The following is a 12,729-nucleotide window of genomic DNA, read 5'->3' as shown; positions in this document are numbered from 1 at the left end:
TTTGTTAAAGCTGTAGAGGTATAACTAATCCTCAATCTCCAATTTCCTGGATTCTTATCATATGTCTGCTCACTTTGCATAAGCTAACAGTAGATAAAAGTAAAGAACAATCATGTTGAAATATTTCCTCTATTGTGTTGAAAGAACTGGATGCAGATACAACAGTTTTGTTTTTATAGTTCATATCAACTGTACCGACCACATGAACAAATATCTACGTATCTTGACTGGTACGTAAATTATATATGGGCTGGACCCAAACAGGGCCCAATTCATATACAGTGGTTACCTCTGCTATTTAGTCATGCTTGTAACAATGTTTAGAAGATCAAACAAACATGAGTTCTCCTTCAATGCAAAACGAAGGGTCATCTCATTGAAGGCTAACGGACGCGGCAACGCAGTGCCATTTTTTCTAGTTTTCTTCTAAATTTTAATGAAATTTATATTAAGATACCGTGATATACAGTGGAACGTTTTTTTTTTTATCAGTTGATGAGCAAAAAATATGGTTTTTTATCGCAGAATAAAGATATTCGGGCCAATCAAAATTTATTGTTCAACTGAATTTGGTGAAATCAATAGCTCGAAAGAAGGGATTTTAAGAATAAACATCCTCTCCATTTTATTTTATTTTTTGAGAGAGAGAGGGATAAGCCTAGTTTCTAGATTACCACTCGGTATCTTTCTTACCAGCATATCAGCATGCATCCTGTTCCAACGAAAAAACTGTTTAGGCCGAAAATGCTGATCTCCATCACTGTGCCATCCTTTTTGCCGATTGGGAAGCCGAATCCACCGCTACAGTTATATGGCAGTACTGCTATAGTGATGCAACTAATCATATATTTGCCAATTCTTCATCAATGTTCATAAAAGATGACTATGAGTTTTAAAGAAGAGTGTGAGTAAGAGATGGTAGGAAATATGGTAGCTGCAAAAAATAAAAAAAGATATATTATAATAATGTTAGATGATACTGTAATAGTATTATATGAGATAAATTTTTAAAGTATTTATTAGAAATAGTCTTACATAGCTGTCCCATAAAAAAGATCAAACAGATCACCACACTGGGCCAACATTCTAACAGGCCCCGATGGCCCCATCAAGCGCCTTCATGTAAATGGGCTCTGTATATTTGCTAACCTGATAGTCTGATACACACATCACAGACTGAGACATTCAATCAAAGGTCACTCGGTTCCAAATCTGAGCCATTGTATACCTTTTCCTTTTTGCGCTTCAACCATAGTGTACCGTGTACCTCTCATTTATTGACCTCTCAGCCTACCAGTGGACAAATCAAAATTTACAAACTTGTCGGTTAGATCAAATCATAAGCTCGAGATTTCGATTTGGATGCAATATGATTTGTAAGTTCCCCTGTGTACCGTGCCTTTTTTTTCCAACAGACGGGAGGGCCGCCATTGCTAGCTTGATTCGGTACCGTGTCTGTGGTCCGTGCTACAGTCCGAGATTCACGCGCATATTAGGCAACAACACGTTCTGTGTTCCCTTTCCGACGTGCGCGTCACGGAGGCTTGTCCATTTGCTCCGACTCGTACCGACCCACAAGGACAAGTGAAGCTGACGACGACGGGTGACCCAGCGCGACCGGCCAGCCACTGCGATTTGTTGCCTGCTGCTTATACCACCTTTTCTTTAGTACTGGAGCAGCTAAAGCCAGTGCACCGGCACCGCCCGGGCGGTGTCCGTGTGATCAATAAAGCACGGCTCGGCAGGTCGCACGTCGTCTAATTAAGCTGCATCCTTCCCTCTGATTAATCACGCGTGCCGTTCCAATGGCATGTGCAGCATGTCGGTAGGCACCGGGGTAAAACGTAGCAGCCATCACTACCCAAAACGAATTATCATATACGGATTTTAAATCCTATAGTAGTAAAAGTATACGTGATATCGGGGTTGTTATAAACGGTTATGACTCTGTTTGTAATAGAGTAACACATAAATAAATATAAATAAGACTTCTGTTCGTAACAAAGATATATACAGACAAATTTTCTTAAAATTTGTCTTTTCTTATTTAGGGTCACAGATAATTTTGTTGAACCCGTCTGTATAAAATATCACAGAAGAATTGTTTTGTAAAACTATCTGTGTGACCCTTTCTCTCTTTAAAAAATCAATTTGCTTTATGACTCCTCTTAATATGGCATACATAAATCGCATTTCATAATATGCTTTAGAATATCATAGTCCTATACATATCATAAATAAGAATATCATAGACATATACGTATCATAAATAAGAATATCACATACATAATATACATATCATAAATAAAAACATCACACATATATGTAACATATAAGACACAGATATATAACACATAAAAATATATTATTCTACATAGATCATCTTAGCATCACAGATTGTTTAGAATATAAACCTAATTATACACAATCCCTAATTCTATCGTGCGGTCTTACAAAAGAATGAAATGATTGACACCAATAACGACGTTTTTCAGAAAAAGCAAAATGATTAGCATCATTGACAATATCGTCTTCTAGAAGAATAAGATGATCGACATCATCTCAATTACTTGTGTTTCACCACAATATCAACTCAACCGTCATCTTCAATCATCATCTCGCTATCATCCGAGCCAGGTTTCATCCTAATTGCATTACTGCCAAATCGCGAGCCATGGTTAAGTAAGAAATAACTACATTGCTGCTAAATTGTTAGCTATGGTTAAGTAAGAAATAACTGTCTAAACCAATCTCGTAGTTCACAAAAATATCTTCATTGTAACAACAATAATAGAGAAATTTTTATATGGAAGAATGGAATGTAGAACGTGATTCACAGCAAAAATTGGGTCTGCGATGGTGCCCTTCACAGCAGCGAAGAACACATAGTTCGCACGACTGAAATAAGCATCCAGACCGTGAAAGTAGTCATGTGAACAACCACATCCTATCGACGTCTGATAGCAGTGAATAAGGACATTATAGATTTGGGACACACAAACACCATGTTACTCTAAGTTACACAAATCGAAGCAAACTCTAACAAAATTGCGATGCAAATCCTACTCGTCTTAGTACAGGGAAGAAGATTCGGTACCTAGATCTCGAACCACTATCATGAAAATAAACCCTAAGACACCTCCACGAAAGAAGCTTGAGTGGCAACGAGAAGAGCGAGAGAGATGAACTTCTAATCTCTTCGGTAAAGGAGACGAGCGGTTTGTATTTATAGAGGGTGAAAAGCGAAAAGCGAGAAGTCAAATTTAAATAGTACACGAATCTTAAACTATATATGTTTTTTTTTAAATCCATCTATATCTATCATATAGACACAAACGAATTTTACCAGAAACCGTCCCTAACAATATCGGATTTTCTAAACTCTGATTTCTATATGATAGAAATAGATAGATTTATAAATTATATGTGAGCTTTAGCACGCTTAGATAGAAATTATAATACAAATATATCTGTCTTAATAATCGTTTATAAATATTTTGTAGGTTGAAAAAATCATGCGTGACACCTCGTCCGCCTTCATAGATTCTGCGATAGTGAATCTGCTCCGCTCCGTTTCCCTTGTGTGTCTTTCTGGTCTATGTGAAACATACGTCCGCGATGCCGTACGTGCAGCGTGTGTTTCAAACGTGCACGCGAAGAAATGATATTCCGCTTGTTAATTTTTCATCCGTTCGTTCTCACGTTGATACACGTCGGTTTATTAATATTGATTCAAAACTGAGATGGTTTGAAGACGATTACATCAAATGATCTTAGGCATGTTTAGTAGATTTTATCTGGTCTAAATTTTATATGTGTAGTGATTAAGTGACTGAAAATAATTTTTTGTAATAAATTTTTTATAAGAAATAATTTTGTGAAGGAATTGAATTAGGAAAAACTGATTTTTTTTCCTCATAATATCTTATTTATTTTAGTAAATCATTTTTATAAAATCATTCTTAAAACTAAAAACTAAAAACCAGTTTTTACTAATTCTATTACGAGAAGTAGTCTAGGGTCCTGCTAAACCGACTGTTAGGGCACCGGTCACGTAACACCGCCACCAGGAGAGCAACAAGAAGCTGGTGTACGTACAGACAGAGACGGGTCAATATTTTTGTAAGCAATACAGCGTTTTCACAGTGTCTCAATATTATTTCTCCCTAGACTAGTACAAGACGTGGTGCAGTATACATGATCACCATTCACCAACAAACCACCGAATGATCCCCAGGGGTTTTAAACAAAAAACACAAACCCGTGCAAACGAAAGCGATGATCTCTGGTGGTACGTTTCGTAAGGCAGAAATAATAGAAGAGGAAAAAAAAAGGCCATACATAGACTACTCCAGAACTTGCGCTACAGGGCCAGGACCGAGCCTTCTCGGACCTTGCCGCGCTCCTGTGGGCCATCCACTTCCCTGGCTGGCGGGGCCCCCTGTGCCAGCCTCTTGGCCATATCTCTCTCCTTCCTCTCCGCCGTCTCGTCCGCCTCCATCTGCGCCCTCCTGCACTCCTCGCTGCAGAACGCCGTGTCCCCTCTGCTCGCCGCACAAGGTCGCATGCATGGCTCGTGAGGGCGCCGTTCGATATCACTTTGCCGAGGAAAAGAAATAAACCGGGAAAGAGAGAGAAAAGAAATGGCGGCACCTGTACATGAAGATGTCACGGTTGACGGCGAGCGGCCTCAGGCAGAGGAAGCACGCGTCCAAGAAATGCACGTCATGCCTTCCTCCCATCGATGATCGCTCCCTCCCTCCCTCCTCGTCGCGGAGCACCACGGGCTGGCAAGCCGGCTCCACGCGGCCGCTGAATGAATGCAGCCGGCTCCGGCGAGATCCGGGGCCTTCCTCCTCGCCGGCAGCTGCAAATCGTCCGTGCTTTTTCCCGCGATTCCTTCGTGGCCCCGTGCTTCCTTGCGCGCCCGCGTCAAATGCGTGATGCTTAGTGGGGGAGGCAAGGCAGAGGAAGTGCGGGTGGCGTTTAATAATGGCGGAGCGGGGCTCGCGTGGAGATCGTGCGGGGCCCGCCTGTCGGTGGGTAGTAGTCCGGACCCCGCGTGGAGGCCGGCGCGCTGGTCACGGCCGGGGTGCGGATCTGCGGGTCCCACACTCCCGCTTCGTCCCCTTGCTGCGTTCCAGCTTTCCAGGCGGCTGTTACGATGTCGCGTGGGACCTCTTAAGTTTGTGGCCCCACTTGTTAGTGAGATACTGGGGGAACCTTGGCGGTTGGGGGCGGTGACGACTCGCGCGTCCGAATGAATCTTCTCGCCATGTCCGTGGCCCGTCCGCCCGTGCTGCCATCACAACGGACGGTGCTAATTAGAGTGCGTTTAGTTACTGAATTTTTTCAGTTTGATTAGATGAATATATATAATTTTAGCAAAAATATATATAATTATTTGTATCTACTATCTCCGTCCGTATAAGTATATATAAAGTTTGATTTCAGTTTCACTTCTTATCGTAACTGAGTCGTACATACAAATAAGTTCACTTATTAATATAATAAACTCATTTTCAATCACAATATCAACTCTGACATTCACTCGTGTGACTTAGATTTAGTCAAACAAACAGAAAATCAGATCAGTTCGTTCAAACATATATAATCAACCAATCACTTTTTTTCCGATATATATGTTTTACATCAGTCTGCTTATACAATACAGCCCTATAAAACCCAGTTCAAACAATCAAATGCAGCCTTAGTCAACACTCGTGTAGCCCTGCTCACACGCGAGCTGATAGCCTTCGGGTGGTGGCAGGAACGACGAGGGAGGTTGAGAAAAAAGTTTGGCTAAAAATTTGAAGAAAAATTTAATGAGAACAATTTTAGCTAAAAAATTTACAAAAATTATTGAGAAAAAGTTTAGCTCAAAACTTTTTAAAAAAATTACCCTGGAGAATAAAAGTTTAGACAAAACATTTGTAGGTAAAAGTCAACTAAAAAAGTTAGCTTCGAAAATTTAAGAAAAAATAAAAAAAAGTTTAACTCATAAATTTTGAAAAAAAAAAGTTAACTAGAAAAATTTTAACTTAAAAATTTTGAGAAGAAAAAAAGTCAGTTCAGTATATTAGGACAAGTCCTGTGAGCCGTCTCGCTCACGTGACTTAGGCTGCTAGCGCCTTCAAATCAGAAGTTGGCATCAGAACAGCCTTGCAATGCAAGCATACAAAATGAAGTCTCGGGTTCATTTTGGCCTGGGAATTTTCAGCCCTGGTCAAGATCTGAAGACCTTTTCCCGCTTTTGAAATTGCGATGCACTTTTGATGAGCCTGCTCTACTTGCTTCAGAATTTCTCGGAAGGACATCTGGCACCCTTGAACGAGAAGAGAGGCACAGATTCGTCGGTGTTCAGTGAGACATGGGCCTCAAGTTTCCGTCAATGGAGCCATGGAGGCATTTTCCTGATTAGTTGAGCTACTTGCATCAACGACCTGCACCGCGGTGCCTGCTCCCGTGCTCCGCGGCCTGAATTCCAGAAACGCGCCGAGGAGACCTTGACCTTGACTCGCGAGTCTGGACCACGGAATGGGTGTTCTGTAGCGCTTCTCCAAGGATCTATCAGTGGCAGAACTTGTGCTTGGCATCTCGTGAGAACGCTTCGAAAAAATGCCTCTGTTTTCGCGTGTGCTAGTTGTGTTGTGCATGCCCGCACATTTGATGTCAGTGCGGTCTGCCCCTTTTTATTCGATATAGACAGCTGCGACAGTTTGCAACTAGCAGGTGTGGAATCAAACCGAAGTGTGATGAAAACAACGACTGCTTCAAATTTGGTTCTCCTGGATTCCTCGACCGGCTGCTCACCCACGGGAATGCACCGGGCTGAAAATGCACGGCTGGGTTCAGCATGCAAGACAGAATCGGAACCTCAAATCCCCGGCATTTTTCTTTGTGTTTCGTTGTCACTTGCTTTAGTTGAAAATGGGGAAAAGGGAAGCTTGTGGCACTCCGTATGGATCCAAGGAGAATTTCCGAACATTGTCACGATTTTTAAAAGAACAAATCAGAAGGCCAGAAAATCTATGCACAACAACTCTTAGGTACGGCACAGCACATCAACTTCACTGCTATCTCTTCCGTCTAGACCCTAGTTGAATTCATCCTCCTATGGACACACCTTCAGCAGATTCAGTAAATGAAAATGTCCCTGATACGATCACCTGTAACCTCACCTCTCATGAAGAGTATACTGCTGCCTCGTCTTACCAAACATAGTTTTTAGGATCGACGTCCTCGGATATAGAGCGCCTGATTTGGGATGTTTGGACACCTTGAAAGTGCAAGTTTTTCTCGTGGCTTGTATTCCAGAATCGAATTTGGACTACAGATAGGCTCATAACGAGAGGATGGCCGAACTAGAAGACTTGTCCTCTATGTAGAATTGCAAATGAGTCGGTGATCTATATTTTTGCACACTATAGATTCTCTAGGCACATGTGAGAGACCATATACACTTAGTGTACTAGCAGGACCAACTACACACGGTATGAGATACCTTTGACACAGTAAAGAAATGGCGGACAGCAATAATATCTCTGCAAGGTGTACCGTCTAAAGCCATTAAATCTCTCATCATCCTTATAATATGGGAGCTATGGAACGAGAGAAATGAGTGTATCTTCGAGCAACATGAGAACGTGACGATCACCCTAGTAGCAAAATTAAAGGAGAAGGCTCGGGCATTGTGCCTTGCGGGAGCTAAGAGCCTAGCATCTTGTCACGGCCCAGAGTTTCTAAACACGTAATTAAGTGCTAATGAGCATCATTAGCATTATTTGTTTTTGTTTTGAGCAGTATAGACTTGCAATGTGGATTAAACCGAATTTGGTTAAACCAGGTTTAACAGATGCGTTGTAAAGCATCTCCCAAAACTTCCATGGAACATAGGGCTGGTGACAATTTTAGAAATTAGTAGATACCAGGAGGAGAATATAAATGAATTTTCCCAAATTTTTGGGAAATGTTTAGAAGGCATAAAAATTATCACAAGTTGGAAAGATAGCATCTTTGAACAATTTTTATTCAAAATTGGCTCAAGCATTCTGGATCAAACCAATTCAAATGGGTTCCTTATGAATTTTAGTTTCAAACAAAATTTGTTTTACCAATTTTGGACCTTGGGAAGGCATTCAAATGGATGGCTAAAGTGGTTGGGATATTTTGTCGGCCGGTTACTGTTCACGTCCCCACCTGTCATCCCCCTCGCACACACAGCTCTCTGCTCCCCCTTCTCCCGCTCTCACAGAGCAAGCGACGGCCGCCCTTTTTGACTTCGGTGGCCAGGCCACGTCGCCGGAAACCAGGATACGGCGCCGTGTCCTTATCCTCCCCTCCCTGCCTCTGCTTTCCCTCTCTCTTTCCCCTCTCGCGCGGCACCAGCGAGCACAGAGAGCAGCGCAGCGCTGAGCAAAGCAGAGCCACGGCCGCCGGCCAAAAACGCGCGCCACCGGCGTGTTCCGCCGAGCCCGAGCAGGGTGGAGCACCGAGGGAGGTTGCCAAGGCCCTCCTCTGCTGTTTCCTCTCCTTCCCCGGCCGTTTCCCGCACGGATTGAAGCCGTCCGCGCTTTCTTCCCCAACGGCGGCAACCGAGCTCCGCCGTCCTCCGTCGACCCGCCGCGTCCTCGCTTCTCCGGCCCAACCCGCTGCACGGTGAGCTTCCCCAAGCTCCTGTATACCTTATGCGCGTGCCGTTTTCCCTCCGTCCTGTCGCCGGCGCGTGCGTCCACGACGACCGGCTGCCGCCGCGCCACAGCTCTCGTCGCCGGCCGTGCCACCGTCGAGCTCCTCGGCGTTGGGCCGCGCCATTTGCTCCACGCACCCTCGTAGAAGCTATAGCCGCCCTCGTTCGAGTCTACTGCGCCACGGTTTCACCGCCGGCGACTTCAACCGTGCCGCCGCCGTGCTAGTTTCGCCCCTCGCCGCCGCTCGCCGTGCTCCGGCCATCGCCGGCGTCAACGTGTGCCCCCACTGAGTCCACATACCTCCCCTGGTGGTGTTGCTGCCCTCCCCGGCTACCGGCGGGCACGGCCCGAGCCGCCGGCCGTCTCAGCGCCTTTGGCGCTTGGCTGTTTTGACCCGGGGTCAAACAGCCGGCCCCACTGGTCAGTGGCTTGGGCTAGATCAGTGCCGGTAGAAAAAGGCGTGGGCCCATTTTAATATTAGAGAAAATCGGAAATTGCGAAATGAATATCTGTTGAGTTGATAAATCGGCTGAAATCTTGAAAAATGCATAGGAATTTATGTAGAGCTCTAAAATTCATGAAACCAATTTTGTTGGATTTATTATGACATGATCTATCCATTAAAAATACCAGTGGCCATGAAATGTGTTCTGTGAATTATTGAATTAATGAAATATGTCTAGGCTTTGATAATTCATAGTTAAAGTTTGGTATTTCCAAAATTGATGAATCCAATTTTGTTGTTCTTTTTTTAATACCCCCTGTTCAGCAAAAATAATCACCCACATGTTAGATATTGTTACAATTCTATATAGGGTTAAGCTTAATTAATTCTAGAAGTGTTCAAACGTTTAACAGTAATCCCGTTTAAGAAAAATCTTCGATGCTTTAGAACTCGTGCCCTGACGATTTGCACTGTTATCGTATTCTATAGAGCATCCTTCATTTCATAACATTCATATTCGTTACATTGCACGCGTTATTCTTTTAGGGAACTTCGACCCGGCGAACGAGACGAACAAGGCTGTCCCCGGAGGTTCCCGCAGTGGTGATCGTGACTCGGGTAGTGTCGGGCGGCAGTCAGGGCAGCAAGGCAAGCATCGTTCATATTGCACCGTGTCTACTTGAAAATTTAATATGTTATCTACGCTTAAGTATACATTGCATGTGTCAGGTACCGAGTTAGGTAGAACCTATGCCGATGCATTATCCCATTTCGGTCATGTGTCATGTGTTGTTCCTAGGAGCCTGGTGGTGTCGTTGAGGTCTAATTATAGTTCGCTATGCTTAGTGGTACTTAGGCTTTCCGGTAGAAGTCAATGACGGCGTCCACCGTTGTCGCGAGCCTAGGGCTTATTACTTGTTCACACTTGTGGTTGTGTTGAGGATGAGTCGGTTTGGTGAGTGGTGAGTTGAGACGAGGTGTGGGCGGTGTTAGGGGTGTCATCTGCTCACGAGGAGTCCTTAGGCAGTTCGGGGAGGGAACCCGGACACCGTAGATCGTTTGCACCGGTTAAGCACCGACCGTCGGTGTAGTCGGCTCTAGCACTTACCTTACTCACCACATGCTGATATAATGGTAGGCGAGCTGATTACCTTCGCAGACGTGGTCATGTGGGCCTCGTCATAGATGGTGTGAGTCCGGTTTGAGTCCGGGCTTTTAGCGGTATTAGTTTGCTCGGGGAGTAGTTCTAATATCGCCGCGTCGAGCTATGGTTGATCCACATGGTTGGGTCTGGTTGGGAAAGGTTGTCACAGGTACCCCTTGTGTGCATCTTAGCGGGTGGCACAAGCCGTATGGTCCCTGTGTCGTGTGGGTCCAGGAGTATCCCCTGCAGGGTGTATAATCAGTTCGAACTGCCGCGCTCTCGGTCATGAGCATCGCTATCGCTTATCTCCACCGAGCGACCATGTTTTGGTCGTAGAGTTTCGATGTGGGTTGTGGCATGGTTGGTTTGGTTGGTTTGGTCGGTGGTTTGGTGGTAATGGTTACTTTTATACACTTGTTGTTTACATATCTGTTGTGGTCAGTTGGTTGGCAGAGTTGAGTCGGTGGTTGGTTAAGTCAGTTACTTACACCTAGAGTCTAGGTTGCTTACCGCTTAATGAACTTAAACATGTCTTAATCCTTGCTACAACTTTAAATGCATGATCCTTGGAGTCGAGAATATATATACTCATACTGTGTAAGACTTGCTAGTACTTTCGTACTAAGGGGTGCTGCCCTTAAGTTGCTTTCAGGTTTACAGGTTGGCGAGGAAGAGGCAGTGTTCGGCTACTTTGTGCCTGCCGATCAGGGTGGCGGGCAGGAGTAGCACCTTCTACTTCGAACTCTGGCGCTTTTGGTATGGAGCCTAAGAGCATCCGGCTCCATACTCTTTTGTTATATAGGTTTATCTTCCACTGCGTAGTTGTTGTTGTTCCTCTTTTGTTGTAAATTGTGGAAGCAGTTGCATGTTTAAGTATTGTAATACAGTTTAATTACTTGCTCTCTGTTAAACTGTGTTGTGATATTTGAGTTGGAAGGCATGTGTTCCGATCCTGGACACAAAACACGTGCCGGGACTACCGGAATGGTATTCTGGTTAATCGTCGAGGTTGTGATTATGAATAATGATCCTCCTGATGATTAATTAGAATACTATTTGGACGGTTCCTCACACATTTTTTATTTCGTATCTCTAGTTGGTTATCTTTTTTTCTTTTTAATTTCTTAAAGACTATATTTTCTCCTCTTTATCAATAGAATTGGCTGTACTCCTACCGATTTCTTTCAATTTTTTTCTTCAGTTCATACATGTGAGGCTAAGCACCCTACTATTGGAATCGTCTCACTGTAACTGTTGTGGCAGGAGTGCAGCTTACCAAACAGCAGTGTTCCCCATTCAGACCCATGATTTCTTTTTTTTCTTTTTTCTTTTTTTTGGCAACGTTCGACGAAGTGAGCAAGCAAGACCTGTTACAGTGCAACCCAAAAACCTCTGTGCTATGGAAATCACACGCCATTTTCCCACAAAACATCACCCTAATATAGGAAAGAGCTCATTCACTGGCTCCAGTGGCCCTGGTCTTAACCAGGAATCGAACAAAAAAGAGCAAGACGAGCAACAAACTCGCGTGCTCATTGTAGTAGTACACAAAACAACCTTCACTACCTTCGTCACCTCCCCTTTACACAATCGCCGGGGAAATACGGGTCGTGGCTGCTAGAATCCTTGTCTAGTACTACAATCGTACGTGCAAGAATTCTTTCTTCCTCCGTCGGTACGTGGGATCGAGTTCGAATCGGTGTAGATCCTTCGTGGGCTCGATCTAGTGCTGTGGCTGAAGCTGCCGCTGGGGAGGCTCCCTGTGCGCGGTCACCGCCGCCGCCTGCTGCGCAGTGGGGGAGTGCTGCTTCTTCCTCCGGTGCTTCACCCGGTCCATCTCGATCTGCTCCCTCCTGCACTCGTCGCTGCAGAACGGCGTGTCCCCTCTGCTCCCAAAGCACACGCAGTGTTACTTACTTGGCGCAATCAATACGAACGTGCGTTCCAGTACGTGTACTACGGGTAGTATGCGTAGGCATGCAGACCTGTACATGAAGATGTCGCCGCAGAGGGCCTTGCGGCAGAGGGAGCACTCGTCCAGGAAGTGGTGCGCCTCTTCCGCCTCCGTGTCGGGGACGCAGAACACGGAGGGTGCGCGCCTCGCCGCTGGGCTCCTGCTCTCCGCGGCTGCCTTCGCGCCGGGGGCGTCGACGTCGGCCGAGGGGCGCGGCCGGAAAGCCTGCGTGATGCCACCGCCGCCGCCGCCGGAGAACACTGCCGCGAAGTCGGGGTTGCCGAACGCGTGGAAGTAGGACGACGTGAACTCCATCGGCCGGCCGGCGTCTGTGGCACGTACCGCGCGCTAGCAGGTTCGGGAGATGCAACGGCAGCTGGGCTTGTAGAGAGCGGGGCAGAGGGGCCGGGTTTTAACAGGCCAAGACGTTACCGACTTGGCGGTTAGTTAACGAACTCGTACCTGGCTTCCCTTCGTTTCCAGGGGAGGGTAAGCG

General features: G+C 45.2%; 2 protein-coding genes across 2 annotated transcripts; both read right to left on the bottom strand.

Moving 5' to 3' along the window:
- Positions 1 to 4,117: 4,117 nt before the first annotated feature.
- Positions 4,118 to 4,955, bottom strand: LOC133921511 (FCS-Like Zinc finger 1-like). The gene is made up of 2 exons (XM_062366426.1): positions 4,654 to 4,955; positions 4,118 to 4,544 (listed from the first exon to the last, which is right to left on the bottom strand). Exons 1-2 carry the CDS (start codon positions 4,740 to 4,742, stop codon positions 4,364 to 4,366), a joined length of 270 nt encoding a protein of 89 aa, XP_062222410.1. The 5' UTR covers positions 4,743 to 4,955; the 3' UTR covers positions 4,118 to 4,363.
- Positions 4,956 to 11,695: 6,740 nt separating this feature from the next.
- On the bottom strand, positions 11,696 to 12,729 carry LOC133920417 (uncharacterized). The gene is made up of 2 exons (XM_062365036.1): positions 12,265 to 12,729; positions 11,696 to 12,165 (listed from the first exon to the last, which is right to left on the bottom strand). The coding sequence occupies exons 1-2, from the start codon at positions 12,546 to 12,548 to the stop codon at positions 12,003 to 12,005; spliced, it is 447 nt and encodes a 148-aa protein (XP_062221020.1). The 5' UTR covers positions 12,549 to 12,729; the 3' UTR covers positions 11,696 to 12,002.

Source organism: Phragmites australis, chromosome 6, assembly GCF_958298935.1.
Source record: "Phragmites australis chromosome 6, lpPhrAust1.1, whole genome shotgun sequence".
Taxonomy (NCBI): Eukaryota; Viridiplantae; Streptophyta; class Magnoliopsida; order Poales; family Poaceae; genus Phragmites; species Phragmites australis.
This window is presented reverse-complemented; position numbering and strand designations above follow the sequence as displayed.

Bases quoted from the DNA above. Each gene is read 5' to 3' on its own strand.
- LOC133921511 (XM_062366426.1), bottom strand. From the start codon at position 4,742: ATGGGAGGAAGGCATGACGTGCATTTCTTGGACGCGTGCTTCCTCTGC. The intron at 4,545-4,653 runs GTGCCGCCATTT...TGCGGCGAGCAG, and splicing joins CGTGACATCTTCATGTACAG to AGGGGACACGGCGTTCTGCA.
- LOC133920417 (XM_062365036.1), bottom strand. From the start codon at position 12,548: ATGGAGTTCACGTCGTCCTACTTCCACGCGTTCGGCAACCCCGACTTC. The intron at 12,166-12,264 runs GTCTGCATGCCT...CTTTGGGAGCAG, and splicing joins GGCGACATCTTCATGTACAG to AGGGGACACGCCGTTCTGCA.